Source organism: Mytilus edulis, chromosome 4 (assembly GCF_963676685.1).
Source record: "Mytilus edulis chromosome 4, xbMytEdul2.2, whole genome shotgun sequence".
NCBI classification, from domain to species: domain Eukaryota; kingdom Metazoa; phylum Mollusca; class Bivalvia; order Mytilida; family Mytilidae; genus Mytilus; species Mytilus edulis.
Window position 1 is genome coordinate 11,630,009 of NC_092347.1, and position 15,947 is coordinate 11,645,955.

Genomic DNA, 15,947 nt, shown 5'->3' on the forward strand with positions numbered 1-15,947 from the left:
TAGTAAAGAAGGAAACGTTTTATAAATTTCAACTGAACGTAGAACAATTATATGAAAGTACAATATACCAAACAAATGACCAACATCTGACTGCTCCATCAAGATAGACATGGTAACAAGGACAAACAACGCATGATCTCCATAAGCGTTACAATATTATGACTAAGTTGTCAGAACAAATGTTTTATCAAAGTAATAAGACAAAACAAGATCTTAACATAATATTAAAGTATCAAATCATAATATAGTGTTAACATTCCCTTTGCGATCCTCGATACCGTACGTACATCCTCATGCTTGAACTAAAGACTTTCAAATCAGAATTAGAAATAGAAATTTCATTAGGAAAAAGGACGTTAACTTTAATTTTGTCTTCAGAAATAATGGTATTTTTGTCAAAATAGTTGAACTCAGTTTTGTTTTTATTTCTTTCGAATAATTTACAAGATCATATTTGCTTAAAGTATTTTTAAATATATTACTGTATGCAATAGGCAACAGAGTTTATAAAAAAACGTAAACGTTTCAAAAAAGAAATAAAATATCCGTTTTGGGGGATTATAATTAGGATTTACTATTTACTCATACAATCCGCGTCTTTTAAAGGGGCACTAGCTAGGAGATTCTAAAAAAATTTCTGAAGAATATATTAACATCTTACGTTATCAACGTCATCACCTCTACTACAACTGTATTGTATGTCTTACATTACTTTATTCTTCCAAAGATACAAAGATACAAAGAACTGGTATAGAAAACTGGCTGTTCCTCTAGAAAACCTGTTTAAATGGGATACCACATCCTTATAACAATTACGGAAATGCTGTTTAACCAAGCCTTGAATTTAGATACGATCTTAGTCAACTTATTGATTCTTTAAATGAAATAATTCTTAAATGCTAACAATTCTACATTATAATATGATATTTAAATAATTTTATTTATTCGTATTGATATTGATGTTGTTATCATTAAATTTACAGCAAACTAAATAGTAATTTTATATACATAAATTTATTATACACATTTATGATTATACAATCTATCCAGACCTAATCTTTACAGTGTACAATCAGGTAGTGCTTTTCTCTGACTATTTTCACTTGACTTGATCCATTGGATGTTTGGCATAAACTGATTGATATTCTACTTTTGAATGTATGATTGTTCAATTCGCCTTTGTTGGTTTTGAACTATTTGTCAGTAAATGCGAGATCTTTGACATCTGCTCTTGATTTCGTTTTGTTCAAAGGCTGTATAAATAACCTGCCATGTCAGTTCTATGTTTTTTGTTTGATGCATGTCTGCTATGTATCGATCTGATGAGTTAAGCCTTTTTCAACTCATTTTGATAGTGTGTTTTAATTTTGTACTGTACGCTACTGTTCCAGGTTCGAGGAGGGTTCGTTGTGCCAACAAAAATGTTTTAACCCGCACATTCAGTATGTACATGTTCATGTCCAATGCCAGGTACCTGTGATTCAGTTGCTGTCGTTTGTTGCTGTATACAAAATAGATGTTTTTGTTCATTGTTTTGTACATAAATCAGGCTGTAAATGTCTTTGTTAAAACATGTTTTCATTTGACCTTTCGGGGTCTTTCATACCCAACTATGATGTATAAGTTTTGCTTATGGTTAAGGCTGACCTACATTTGTTACCTTCTATTGCATTTGGTCTCTGGTACAGAGTTATCTAATTTGCAATCAAAATACGTCTTCTTATTTTACTATTTATGACCCCCCTCCCCACAATAAATAAAAACCGAACGAATGAGTGTGAAGGGCCACTGAACCATAATGATACATATTATTATTTTTAAATAAACTACCTCGTATATATCTGGAAAATGATTCTCCTCGAATCTAACACCATTTTCCTCCAGTAATACCGACACATATTCATCTCTATCAGCCACAATAGCTTCTTTCAAAAGAATATTGAAATTCTATCGAAATAAATAGGAAAACTTTATCAATATACACCAATGATGTCATGTTGAAGATTATATATTGATATATTAACATGTAGGCACTTAATTTGCAAATCATGATAGTATCAGCTATCAAAGCACTGACTACTTTAAATATGGCACCCAGTGGTCATACAACGGCAGCAATATCTACTTTGAGGTACCTATGTATTTTAACATTATCAATTTAAGAGCGAAAGTTTTGGGAGGCCAATAATAATCACGTATACACACAACTCATACACGTTCTAAACAGAAATTGACAAATATAAGCAAAACCTAAAAGATATTTCAGCGAATGCACTGTTGTTTAACTTTTTGTGCATTTCCTTTTCAATGTTTTAAAAACTTAAGGGATTTTGGTGTAAATGTCAATGGCAAAAAAAATTAGTATAGGTGTATCCGTCCTGAAAATAAAAGAATAATTCAACAAATTCTTTGGAATCTATAATTGCTTAGAAATATTGATTTTACCGTATTTAAGTGTTGCTTGAGACGACAATCGTTGAAAATGCGACAGAAGTGTTGGGTTTTCTAATTAAGTCTGTTTGATAGGAAATAAACTCATCCTAGATACGGGTATTGTAATTTTATATTTGCGCCTGACGCGAGCTTGTCTACAAAAGATTCAATAGGGCCGCTCGAATAAAAAAGTACGAAGCTGAACAGCAAAAATGACAAAAAAATCTTAAAAAGATTTGTCAAATACAGCAAAGGGAATCTATAATTCCTGAGGTAGCAATGGTCCAGTGACTTTGGATAAATAATGAATGTTGCTGTCTACAAGTGTTTTCTATTGACAGGTGAGACACATCTCTTTGTGAACAGTTTATGGGAAGTTTCGAAATAAAAGAGGGACGAAAGATACCAGAGGGACAGTCAAACTCATAAATCTAAAACAAACTGACAACGTCATGGCTAAAAATGAAAAAGACAAACAAACAACAGCACACACGACACAACATAGAAAACTAAAGAATAAACAACACGAACCCCACCAAAAAACTTGGGGTGATCTCAGGTGCTCCGGAAGAGTAAGCAGATCCTGCTCCACATGCGGCACCCGTCGTGTTGCTTATGTGATAACAAATCCGGTAAATAGTCTAATTCGGTAGGTCACATTCATGAAAGGGAAGGGGATTATAGTTACGACGTAAGAAACATATCCGATATCATTTGTGAAACGGTTATTCGATAACGGTCAACCAACTCGTGATGGCGTCCGTAAAATTTACGAAGGGATGATTTCAACTTAACCATTTGGAACTCTTGGTTTAATAGCTTTCTTGTGAGCAGCAACCTACTATCAAGAAAATCATGATAGAAAATGCAAGCACGGGAATATCGTATTAATTGGGAGATATATAGCCCGTTTGCAGGTGCTGCTGGAATGTTGCTACTTAGAAATGGAAAGTTCACAATTGGAAAGCTGAAACCATCTCTTTTGTAGTAAAGTTTTGTTTCAACCGACCCTCATTGTCAATTTCTAGATGTAAGTCAAGATATGAGACCGACTTAACTGTATCTGTAGTATCCTTTATCTCTAGCTCGATTGGATAGATGCGTTCCACATAGTCACCAAATTTTGAATTATTTAGTGAAAGAACATTATCTATATAACGAAAAGAAGAGTTAAAGGATATTGCTAACTTCTTATCTTTCTTCCTAAGAAGTTCCTGCATGAAGTCAGCCTCATAATAATAAAGAAACAAGTCGGCAAGTAGAGGGGCACAGTTTGTTCCCATTGGAATGCCGACAGTCTGTTGAAAAACACGTCCTCCGAACGTAACAAATATGTTGTCAATAAAAAAATCAAGCATCTAGATAATATTAGTTTCAGAGAAATTATTTTTCGAATCAGAGTGATCCTTTACAAAGTAGTATTTATCCCTCCCTAAGAAAAGATACTTGTATCTACGTTGGATATTCGTTTTTACGAAGCAAAGCAATACCAACTCTTTCAATTTGTCTTTTAGTTTTGAATGTGGAATACTAGTGTACAAAGTTGAAAAGTCAAATGTTTTAATACTGTTACAAGATGAAAGAGAGATAGATTGTATGTACTCTAAAAGATCTTTGGAATTTTTAAGTATCCACATCTGATTCACGCCCCCTCTAGAATATATAGGCAGTTTCACAATAACTTTGAAGCCCGTCTTTGATTGCTGATAAAGTAGATGTTAATAATTTTGATTTTGCTTATGTGTTTTGTCAAGCAAATACGATTTTTTTTCTTCAATTTTTGAAGTACAAAACAAGCTTTTTTTCAAAAAAAAAAGCCTGTTCCGTTTCTGTAAACAAAGGAATTGTGTCACTTAGAAATAGTTCTTAATTTTTATCTTTATCGCAATGGTTAAAGTAAAACTATAAATAAAAAGAAATGGAAAAGTATTGGCATGAACATGTATTTGCCAACCATGTCTTCGTCTCACCTGTTATTTTCCTAGGTTTGATAATTTTGCCGTCTAAGATATTTATGCGAACTAAAAGAATATGCATAGTGAATCTTACACATATTTATATTATAATGTTGTATATTTGTGTCATTTTTTTTTATCAGTATGAGAACCAAGTTTAACGATTCGAAAGGCATTTTTTTCAATAGGCATATATGTTATGCGAGATAAAAAAAAAATGAATTATAAAGTGATATAATAGCACCTCACTCCATCCTCATTCGAATCAGTTATCGAAATACAAGTATTCATACTTACCTGTATTTTAATATTTTCTGTCCCATTGTTTGTGTCATTCATTTCTTGTATAAACTGACAAGCAATGTAGTAATACAATGATAATGATGCAGGAGTCAACGTTTCCTTGTATTTCTCCATAAATGGTCCTACTTTCTTATGGACATCGTAGGAAAATTCAAACACAGTATTCTGTGTAACTGTCATTGGATGGACCTTGTTATACCTCCCTTTTGGTAAACTTTCTGAACTTTTGTCTTTATAAAGTAGTTCACGGTCTATAAACCAAGTACGAAATAGAAGTATAGATAATATTATCTTTATTGTGATTGAACATTTAAATAAAAATGAAAATAAAACGTACCAACCTGATAATCCTTCCAACAGGTTTAATATGTTGTTATATGTAATGCTAAGTTTGATACACCTCACAAACCTTTTGGAATTTATATACTTTTGCGGTTCAGTTTATGAGTAAAGAGTAAAATTTATGTAGCATTTTTTTTACGTGTCAACCATATTTATGAAGTCATTGAATAGACAGAAAAAAATATGTCATCCAGTCGGAAAGCTGACCCCGGTTCGACGCCATTTCTTAAAACAACAATGGACGTCATGTGATTACCGTATATGAGCAAGAATAATTTGATTAGATGTAGTAAAGCGTATAAAAAAGTTTGTAATTCACAATATAATGAATATAGAAAAAAACTTCATTAAGAAGTTAAGAAATCTTAGTCAAAGTGATCCTAAATCTTATTGGTCATTACTTAACAAATCAAGTAATACAAAGACAAATGTACTAGAAAAGATATCACTTGAATGTTTTCATGATCATTTTAAGAAATTGAGAAATGTACAACATGATCAGAATGGTTATTTTACAGATGATATTGATTGTAATGCTGTAACTAATTTGAATTTTGAACTGAATTCTGTCATTACTGTAGACGAGGTTGTCAAAGCAATTAAGTCATTGAAAAATAATAAATCAAGTGGTACAGATTTGATATTAAATGAATTTAAAAATTCATGTCAGAAAATGATTGATATATATGTAAAAATGTTTAACATTGTTTTTAAATCTGGTAAAATTCCTGACCTATGGTCAGTTGGTATTATATGTACAATTTATAAAGGTAAAGGTGACATGGACGACCCTGATAATTATAGGGGTATAACTATTCTGAGCTGTTATGGTAAACTTTTTACAACTGTATTGAATAACAGATTAAATTGATACTTAGAAAATATGAATGTTCTCTGCGAAGAACAGGCAGGTTTTAGGAAAAATTATGGTACTTATGATCACATTTTTAATCTTCAATGCTTAGTTGAGCTATATTTTTATCGTAAAAAACCATTGTATTTTGCATTTGTTGATTACCGTAAGGCATTTGACTCTGTTAATAGAATAGCATTATCGCGTAAATTGTTGCAAAGCTGTGTTGATGGAAATATGTTTGTTATTATACATGCTATCTAATAAAAATGCTAAATCCTGTTTTAGGCAAGGTTCAAAGTTATCTCATTATTTTCAAAGTTATATTGGTGTTCGCCAAGGTGAAAATCTGTCTCCTGTACTCTTTTCACTGTTTTTAAATGACCTGGTATGGTTTATTTCCAAAGCTTATGATGGTCTTTCTAGTGTATGTGATGCAACTCACCTAGTACTTGATACTGATGAAATTTCTGTTTATTTAAGATTATACTTGTTGTTATATGCTGATGACACTGTTATTTTAGCTGAATCCAAGGTAGAATTACAAACTGCTCTTATCGCAATGTACTTGTATTGTAAGACATGGAATTTAGAAATTAATGCTTCAAAGACAAAAGTTGTTTTATTTAATAAACGTAAAATTATTGACAAACCTGTATTTTCTTTAAATGGTGAAATTTTAAATGTTGTAGATGACTTTGTGTATTTAGGTATAATTTCATGTCAAATGGATCTTTTTCCAAAAATAGAATTAAATTGTTGGATCAGGGTAGAAAAGCAATGTATAGTATGTTGAAAAAATGTAGATCCTTAGGTTTGCCTATTGATATCCAACTTAAAATGTTTGATACTATGGTTTCTCCAATTCTACTTTATGTTGTGAAGTGTGGGGTTATGAGAATAATGCTGCTGTTGAATCTTTGTTTTTACAATTATACAAAATTATACTTGGTGTTAAAAAATCTACTCATAATTGTATTTTATATGGAGAACTAGGTAGATATACTACTGACATATTTATAAAGAGCAGAAGGATAGGTATGTGGAAAAGGATCATATGTAATAAACAAGACAAGACCTCTGCTATGTTGTACAAATTGTATAAGAAAGATTTTTTTCCATTCTAAGTGGATAACATATATTGAAAATATCTTGAATGATTGTGGTTTTTCTGAATTGGATTGCACAAAATGTACCAAAATGTATAAATTTACCAAAACTTGTTAAACAGAGATTATGTGATCAATGTAAGCAGAATTGGTATACAACTATTTTTAACTCACCAAAATGTCTGGACTACAGAATTTTAAAATATAATCATGGTTTAGAATTTTATTTACTTAATTTACCAGATGATTTTAAAAAAAGCCTTATGCAATTTTAGATGTCTAAATCATCGACTCCCTATTGAAAGGGGCCCCTTTTGGGGTATAGAACGTGACGACAGAATTTGTGACATATGTAACAAAAACCAACTAGGTGATGAATATCATTATTTATTTAATTGTACTTTTTTCAATAATGAAAGAAAATCGTTATTACCTTGTAACCTTATTACCAACCATAATACTGACAAATTTTATGAATTATTTAATTCTGACTCTTACAATGATGTTCTTAGAATTGCCAAATTTTGTAAAATTGTACTAGCTGTTGTTAATTAAACTAATATTGTTTCAACCATTAATATGTCCATTTGAAGTTTACTGTCTTCCTTTAAATGCATTACTTTTTCAAATGTATTTATGTTAATGAATGTTTATAATGTTCACTGCATTACTTTGATACTTTGTTATTTTGTTATATTATGAATACTTATGTAGTATTTGTTATTGTTCACATACCCCTGTTGGGGTCTTTGAGAAATAAAAACTTGAACTTGTAACTTTTTATCTACATGTGGATATTATTAAAAAAAAAATTATTAAATACATTTTGATATTAAAGACATGTGCAAAAAAGCAGAGAAACATATTGATCACTTTGCGAACTACTTTGTAAGTCTCAGTGAAATAGGCCCTATGTGCCACAATAGTCAAGGATAATAATTGTTTATCTGTGAATAAAAGAAAAACAAAATAACAGACAAGTCCGCATTATCTATAAACGACGATGAACGGCGTTATGTAATATACCTTATCGCTATTCCCGGCTAATCCGGTCGCTTGAACTTTTGACGCATACAACAATCACTTTTCTATTGTGGCGTCAGATATTTTGTTTTATGACGTCTAAATTTTACGGGAACCTGTGTGATATCCAGCAATGGCGGACAAATAGCGATAAGGTGTATTGTTAAAAGACGGCAAATTTAATATATTTAACGTATTATTTACTTTTGACCCTAATGGCAAGTAAGAAACAGAAAAAAGAAAAATTTCCAAATTGACGCCAAATCATTTTTTTCGCAAAATTAACGCATTTTCAGAAATGATGGGTTTCAATATTAGTCCCATTGTTGTCTTAAGAAAGTAGCAACAACGGTCGTTTCTAAGGGCTTGCTTTCCAACTGCATCCCTTATTTTTTTTAATTTTTTTTTTATCCAACATATATAATATACAACAGTACAGTTATCAAACAGTTAGTTCATATATATGAATGTAATATAATCCAATCTGTCAGAAAAAGTATAGAACTTGAAAATAACATTTTGTTGGGATTTTATAATTGTATCTTATTTAAAAAAGGACATACAACAAAAAGTATAGAGAATTTATAAATAAAAAAAATTAAAAGATGATTAAGAAAAACAAAAACAAAAAACAAAAAACAAAAAAACAAAAACAAAAAACAAATATAAAAAAAAAACCAAACAAATTTAGTTTGTTGTCTGCTAATTTTGTATAGTTGCTAATCCACCAAATTATCCTGTAAAGCCTCTTGGTAAATGAACCAAGCTTGGTTAAACTTGTCAAACATTTATTTTTAATTGATATCTTCTTCTCCAAAATATAATGATGCTTTATTTTTTCAATCAATGCTGTTAAACTTAATTCTCCTTTAAAATATCGTGTATTATATATATATTGTTTATTCCAGAGAAAAATATTGTTTTGAGGGTCACCTTTGTACATTTGTGATAAATTTCCAAACAAAAAAATATCCTGTGTAAATGGTATACTAATACCATTCTGGAGAAACCACATTTCAGTTTGCTCAAAAAATTGTTGTACATAATAATAGTCCACAGTATATGTTCAATTAATTCAAGTTCAGTCTTACAAAAAGTACACTATGGGTTTTGCACGATCCCAATTTTGTTTAAAAACGTATTTGTTGCCAGAATTTTATGATTAATTCTATACTGAAGCCATTGTAGCTTAGTATTTTTTGTAATAGCAAATGGTAGTCGAAAAATCTTTTTCCAGTTTTGATTTTCTAAAACTAAAATTGCTTCCCATCTTTTTACTCCTGTAGGAACAGTGTTGTTTTTGTTAAGCACCAAATACATATCTTTAGACCCCTTTTTGCTTTTGAGAATGGTCTTTATAACTGATGGGATGAAAGGAGATACTAATTTATAATCTCCCCTATTAATTTTTTTGGAAGTCTTAGTTAGCATAGAAATTATGCTATTATATTTCATGATGTCTATATCCATCTGAAAACACTCCTGAAATTGATTAAAATTTAAAAAGGTACCATTCTCCCCAACAATATCATTTACATGTAGAATACCCCTACTATGCCAGTCTTTGAAAAACACTGGTTTGTTGTCAATTTGGAATAGGTTATTCATCCAAATTGGACTGGAAAGAAAATATTCTCAGTCGTGCAAATTCATTTCTTTTTCAATTACCATTTGCCAAGCACCCAGTACGTCTTTCCAAAATTTAATCGTAATACTTTGCTGTAGCTGCTTTACATAGCTATTACCACAACTAAAGAATCTATCTTTATCAACATATGACAAAAATATATTTCGCCATTTACAATCGTTTTTACAAATTCTTCTTATCCAAGTACATTTCAAAGCATTTATAAAAGCATGTAAATTAATAATTTTTAAGCCTCCATCACAATAATCTTTTAGTGTTACATCTTTTTTCACTCTATGAACTGGTGAGTTCCAAATAAACTTATACATAAGTTCATTTATCTGTTTAATAATATTTTCACTTGGATTAGGTAGTGACAATATTAAATGATTTAAAATTGGCAATATAAGTGTCTTTACAACAGTAATTTGATCAATAACAGTAATGCTACGTCTAGACCATTGTTTGACTAGTCTTTTTATTTTTACAATATTTTCATTATTTTTACAATATTTTCATAATTATTTTTACAATATTTTCATCATAATTGACTTTAACTAGTTTTTCTAAATCAACATCAAAATCAACATCCAATAATTTAAAGTTAGATTTTGATTTGTACAAAGTGTCTCTGTGCTGTACATTTTACTTCCAATCCAAATTACATGAGTTTTGGAAAAATTTATATTCAAACCAGAAATTTTAGCAAACCAATCTAGTTCCAATAATGCCTCATTTAAAGATTCTTCACTAACATCTAAAAATAGTGATGTATCGTCAGCAAACTGCGAGAGTTTGTGTTCAACATGAAAAACTTTGATTCCATTTATATTTTTGTTATTTCTTATTGTAAACGCTAAAATTTCATCACAAAGACTGAAAAGATAAGGCGATAATGGATCACCTTGCCTACAACCCCGCTCAACAGTGGGAAAGTCTGAAAGATTTCCTCCCTGAGTGACTGCTGAATAAATGTTGTGATAGAGCATTTTCACCCAATTTATAATAGAATCGCCAAAATTAAAAAAATTCAATACATTAAACAGGAATTCCCATGAAATGGAATCAAAGGCTTTTTCAAAATCTATCAACAATAAAAGGCCTGGTATATCATTATCTACAGTATATTCCATGATATCATAGATCAATCTTAGATTTTTCCCAATATATCTTCCACTCATAAAACCTGTCTGATCAGTATCAATAAGTTTAGTCAAAACTGTTCTAAATCTACTTGCTATAACCCCAGAGACAATTTTATATACAGTATTAAGAAAAGATATAGGGCGCCAGTTTTTAAAAAAATGTCTAGGTTTGTTACCCTTTGGAAGACATGTAATTATCCCATGTTTTTGAATAACAGAAAGTTCCCCTTTATCATAATCTGCATTCAAGGATCTTACAACAAAATGTTTTAAGTCAGGCCAGAAAATTTTAAAAAAATCACTTGAAAAACCATCTGATCCAGGCGTTTTATTGCATCCCTTATTTAATTTTTGAATTCTATTTATAAGAAAATGCTGCAAAAACGTATACTATCATGATAATATATTACTGAATACATACGATAAGATTATGCCTTGGGAACGCCACCATATGAAAACACGATGAACAATACGAAAAGAAAAAAAATCATCTATCTAATCGTAAGCATACCTGGTGGGGGTTTCTCTCCTATTTGAACATTTGGCACGTTGTTGTTATTCCCTTTTGGTCTCTGAGCCCATCCACGAATGATTGCTTTTGTCACAGCTTCTGAAAACTCGGTTGGCATTGTTTGTGTAGTAATATCTATTAACGTAACCTGAATAAGCATAGTATTAAAAGAAAAGACAGAAAATACTACAGAACACTTAATGCGTTTCCCTCAGTTTTATATTTTAGTTCGTAACCCGGATGTGTTTTCTCTAAAACGATTTATTACTTTCGAACAGCGGTATACTAGTGTTGACTTTATTGAGGTGTAGTTGGCTGCTGGTGATACATGATTAATTCAATGATTAGTCCAAAAGATAAAATTTGAAAAAAAATATATGCGTATCCTTTTGATTTATTGTTATTTACTTGGCTACATGTATTTTTTGGTGTTCATAATTAAATATATTTTAAAGTTAAGTATTCAGAATATATAAATGCAAAGTATACTGATAGTTTTTCATTATTCAATTAAATATAGGTTGTCATTATTTTCTTTTTTTTTCAACGACATGTATTTTTTTTAATTTTTTTTACGAAACAATATCTTTAATGTATATTTGCTGTAACCAGGTAACAACTTACTATGTTTACAGCTTATAACTTAGTATCCCTCATGTTAGTTTACCTAATAGTTTAGTGAAACACTATTTGGTAAGATATTATACATTGTAACTTATTCATAATATTATCAGATTATTACATGGCATTTTTCATATCGCATGTATTATCAGCCCTAGGTTCAATATCAGCCCAAGAGCCGCATGGCTCGAGGGCTGATATTGACCGAGGGCTGATAATACATGCGATATGAAAAATGACATGTAATGATCTTTTTATCATATGCTTCAACAGTAGAGAAAAATAACAGATTCATATATTGATCCTTCTACGTGGTTCCCGGAAAGAAGTTGAAAGAGTAAAAAGTTCACGGACGTCGGACCCAAAATTTGATACATTCAATATGAAATCTTTCTATCATATGCATCAACAGAGAAAAAAAAGCACATTCTAACATGGACAAATCGACAAAAAAATAATTCAACAATATACATAATGAACATTGTTTGGAAAAGTCAACTTTTTTTAAGTAACTTTCTAAATTATGTTTCAGAAAAACTTAAAAAATGCATTTATTTAATATTTTTTTTTTTTTTTTTTTATTTAATTTAATTTTTTTACACGATATACTTTTCAGTATTCAAATAATTGTTTTGTACACTACTTTGTAATGTTTTTCACTGAAAGCGTAGCACTGAGGTGAATTTTCCGGAATTTGCCGAGTATCACCGGAATGCCATGTGATAACGTTACGGAAAGGCATGTGATAACAATCGAAGCATGTGATAAACTTTTCATATCAGCCCGCTAAACACCAATTCGAAAAATATGGAAAATACTTTAATTTAATGCTATTATCATACGGTAAAAATCATATGTTATTTAGTCTAAGTATATGATAATAGTGTCTATTATATGATTAGTTTCACAAATATATATAAAAAATATTGTTAAAACACATATATTTCTTAGGTTTTTCTTTCTTTTCCTTTTTTTAAATTACTTTTTCGGAATCCTCTCCGTTATCGATTTGATCATATGATCCGTGTTCCCTTTAAAAAAAAATTGGGCACAGTGACGATTAACACAACATTGTCGAATGATCTCAATTGTGTCTAAATATTCTTTATGTAAACAAGATTTAACTTAGTTGATAAACTGTGTTGAGTATACAGTATTGTTTTAAAAAAATTTCTACTGTTCTATTGTATACTGTCGTGTATATATATTGGACAAGTTTAATCATTCATTTTAGAATGCACAATTTCTCTATATATGTATATATTTTTTTATAATTATTTTGAATCACACATAATGAAATCTAAAATAACAATGTATTCCATGTCGTTAATTATGCATGTTTGAATAGTCTTGCAAACATATAAAACAGTTCAATGCAATTTTTAAATGGTTATTAGTTTACATGTTTATAACTTTGTAATATATTTTTACAGTGTCTCATAAGTCAATTTGTTTGGCTGGGTGTTGATTATTTTAATTATTGTATATGTTTTACTGTATATTGTTCAGCTGTTAATCAATACGTGACACTTTAATAAAATAATTTATTATAATACATGCCGATATGCATGGTTGAATCTGTGAATGAACATGACCATATTTGGCTTGTTACCAATTAACAATTTTGCTTTCAATGCAACGATTCAAGTCATAGCTATGTTCGATAACTCTGCATGTGACTGGTTAAATAGACAACTTTCGAGTTCGATGCATTTTCGTCAAAAACTCTGGTTTTAGTGAACGTCATTTGTGAGTTTAGGGTCGTCGTCACTTCCGTTCAAATGTTGAGCGAGTGGTTGGAAAACTATAATTCTATATTGTACGAAATATTCGGCAAATTGAATTATCAAAATTGACAATCAGCATTGCTGTCATTTGGGAATTGTTATTAAGTACCTACAGAACAACCATTATTTCTAGTTTACCCTGCACAATGACGATCACTAAGACGCTTGTTGAACGTAAATAGTGCAGGGATACAGGCGACCCCCTCTATCTGGTAAATGACGTCATGAAGGCGCGTATAATTGACGAGTTTTTTCCGGTGACGGATGAACACGAAAGTGGTCTATTAGGACTATGTACTGGTTACCCGTGTGATGATTTAAAACAAAAAATATATAGATATTTTATCTTTGTTACCACTCAATTCGAGGTTTCCTTTGCAATTCGAGGTTTTCTTTTGTTAATATAAAATAATATCATAAAATGATTTCATAAACAATCGTAGTCTACAATTGATAATAATCATATGTATAGGTCTTCCCAAAACATCATGATTAGGCCACGCTGCCATGTTTGTTTTCTTTTATCACGTTTATGACTTAATTAGTATCTCCACAATCTAGCTATATCTTTGATTATCATACAAGTTACAATGACGTGTCATATTTAGTTGCAATATAAACAGTTAAATCATATTGAATTATTTGAATGGGCAAAATATGAGTCGAACATCTTCTACGTTTGAACATTTTTTTGGTCGCCATTTTGTTTTATGTAACTTCGAAATTTTATCAAAACAAATAGCATGTATCTGTTACAGTGAATTTATATAATCTAAATAATCCCTGATTTTTCAGGGAATATGTAGAATCACTGAAATCATTAGTAATTATGTATAATCCCTGAAAATGACCAGTGATTTTACATAATCACTAAACATTTTAATAATTATCCTACATATTCCCTAATATGATTTTAGGGATTATCAATAATTTAAGGATCATTTGTTTGTTCAAAAATAAATAATATAGACAAATTATCATTTTTATCTTTGATATTCAGATAAAATAGTTTTGCTTTAAACACAGAAAACAGGAAAAAAGGAAAGGGAGACCAAAAAAACATTATAAATTGGCTATTGTTCACAAACAGTCTGAAAAAGAATATTGTCTGGCCACAGATGGTTTTACTGAAAAACTTTATTTTTCTTAGGCGTGTCGACAAATTTGATTCGATGTGTGAAGGACACGGTTTTTTTTAAATGTGGATATTGTGATAGAAACAGATGTGAAGCATGTTTAATCTTAATATATTGTGTTTCACATTTTTATATATTGTTCCTAACATTTAAAAAAAATGGGGTTATCATTTTGATATATTGTACTAAACATTTTACAATTGATAATTATTATGATGTTTTAATATGATTATATAGAATAGATTATATGACTTTTATTCATTTTTTTTTATATATAAAACCATTTTCGCGATTTCGCATTTTCGCCTTTTCCACTTCGCGATGTCGCGTTTTCGCCCTATATAATATGAAAGGCGAAAACGCGAATAGACTTCACCGGCCACCATACACAACTGTAGTTCTCCTCTGCACTCTGAAGAAAGGACTAAATGTAATAAAATGAATTGAAACTTAAACAACCAAAAGTAGCTGCATTCGCTCCTTTCCGTTTACTTCTTTAGAATGATTTGTAAACAACATATGATAAGTAATAGAAGAAAAGAAACAATTGGATGATACTGACGAATTAGGGTTTAACGTCCAGTGACAAAAATTATGTTCATATGAGAACGAGAACACGTTATATGTACCCTGTGTTGTATTAGAAAGACACTTTCAGTCGAAATTGAGAACGTGCTACTTCGAACAGATACACAAATTAAGGCTGACTGAAAGCGTCAATAAAAGATTCATGCATATTCCAGAGGCCAATCCATATCAAGCTATATTGAAGTGACACACCCTTCAATAAAATGCAAAGTATGTCAAAATAAAAATGCTCTTTCTAGGATACTGTGGCACCGTATTGTCATTTTTGTTTACTAAGGAACACCTCATTCTTAAATTTTTCAAGGGGAAAATATAAAGGTAGCAAATTATTGTCGTGGCTAAATAACTCTTAACAGACACAATTTCAATTATCCAACCCATTAACAGACTTTATTCCCATAATTTTCACCAAAACGTGGTATTATTCACGTTATTTTACAATTATGAAATATTTACTAATGTCAATTTATTTCTTAGAACCACAGTACTATTTTTTTGTCCTTTAAATGATATC

The 15,947-nt window shown here is 30.3% G+C and overlaps 1 protein-coding gene across 2 annotated transcripts in view; it reads right to left on the bottom strand.

Annotated features, from left to right (window-relative positions):
* LOC139518953 (uncharacterized) overlaps positions 1-15,947 on the bottom strand; it is a 116,795-nt gene that overhangs the window by 32,797 nt on the left and 68,051 nt on the right. For both annotated transcript variants that reach the window (XM_071310649.1, XM_071310650.1), the window contains 3 exons: positions 11,302-11,449; positions 4,686-4,942; positions 1,831-1,947 (listed from right to left, as the gene is read on the bottom strand). In XM_071310649.1, the coding sequence (XP_071166750.1) occupies positions 1,831-1,947; positions 4,686-4,942; positions 11,302-11,449 (522 nt within the window). The remainder of the gene's footprint in view (positions 1-1,830; positions 1,948-4,685; positions 4,943-11,301; positions 11,450-15,947) is intronic.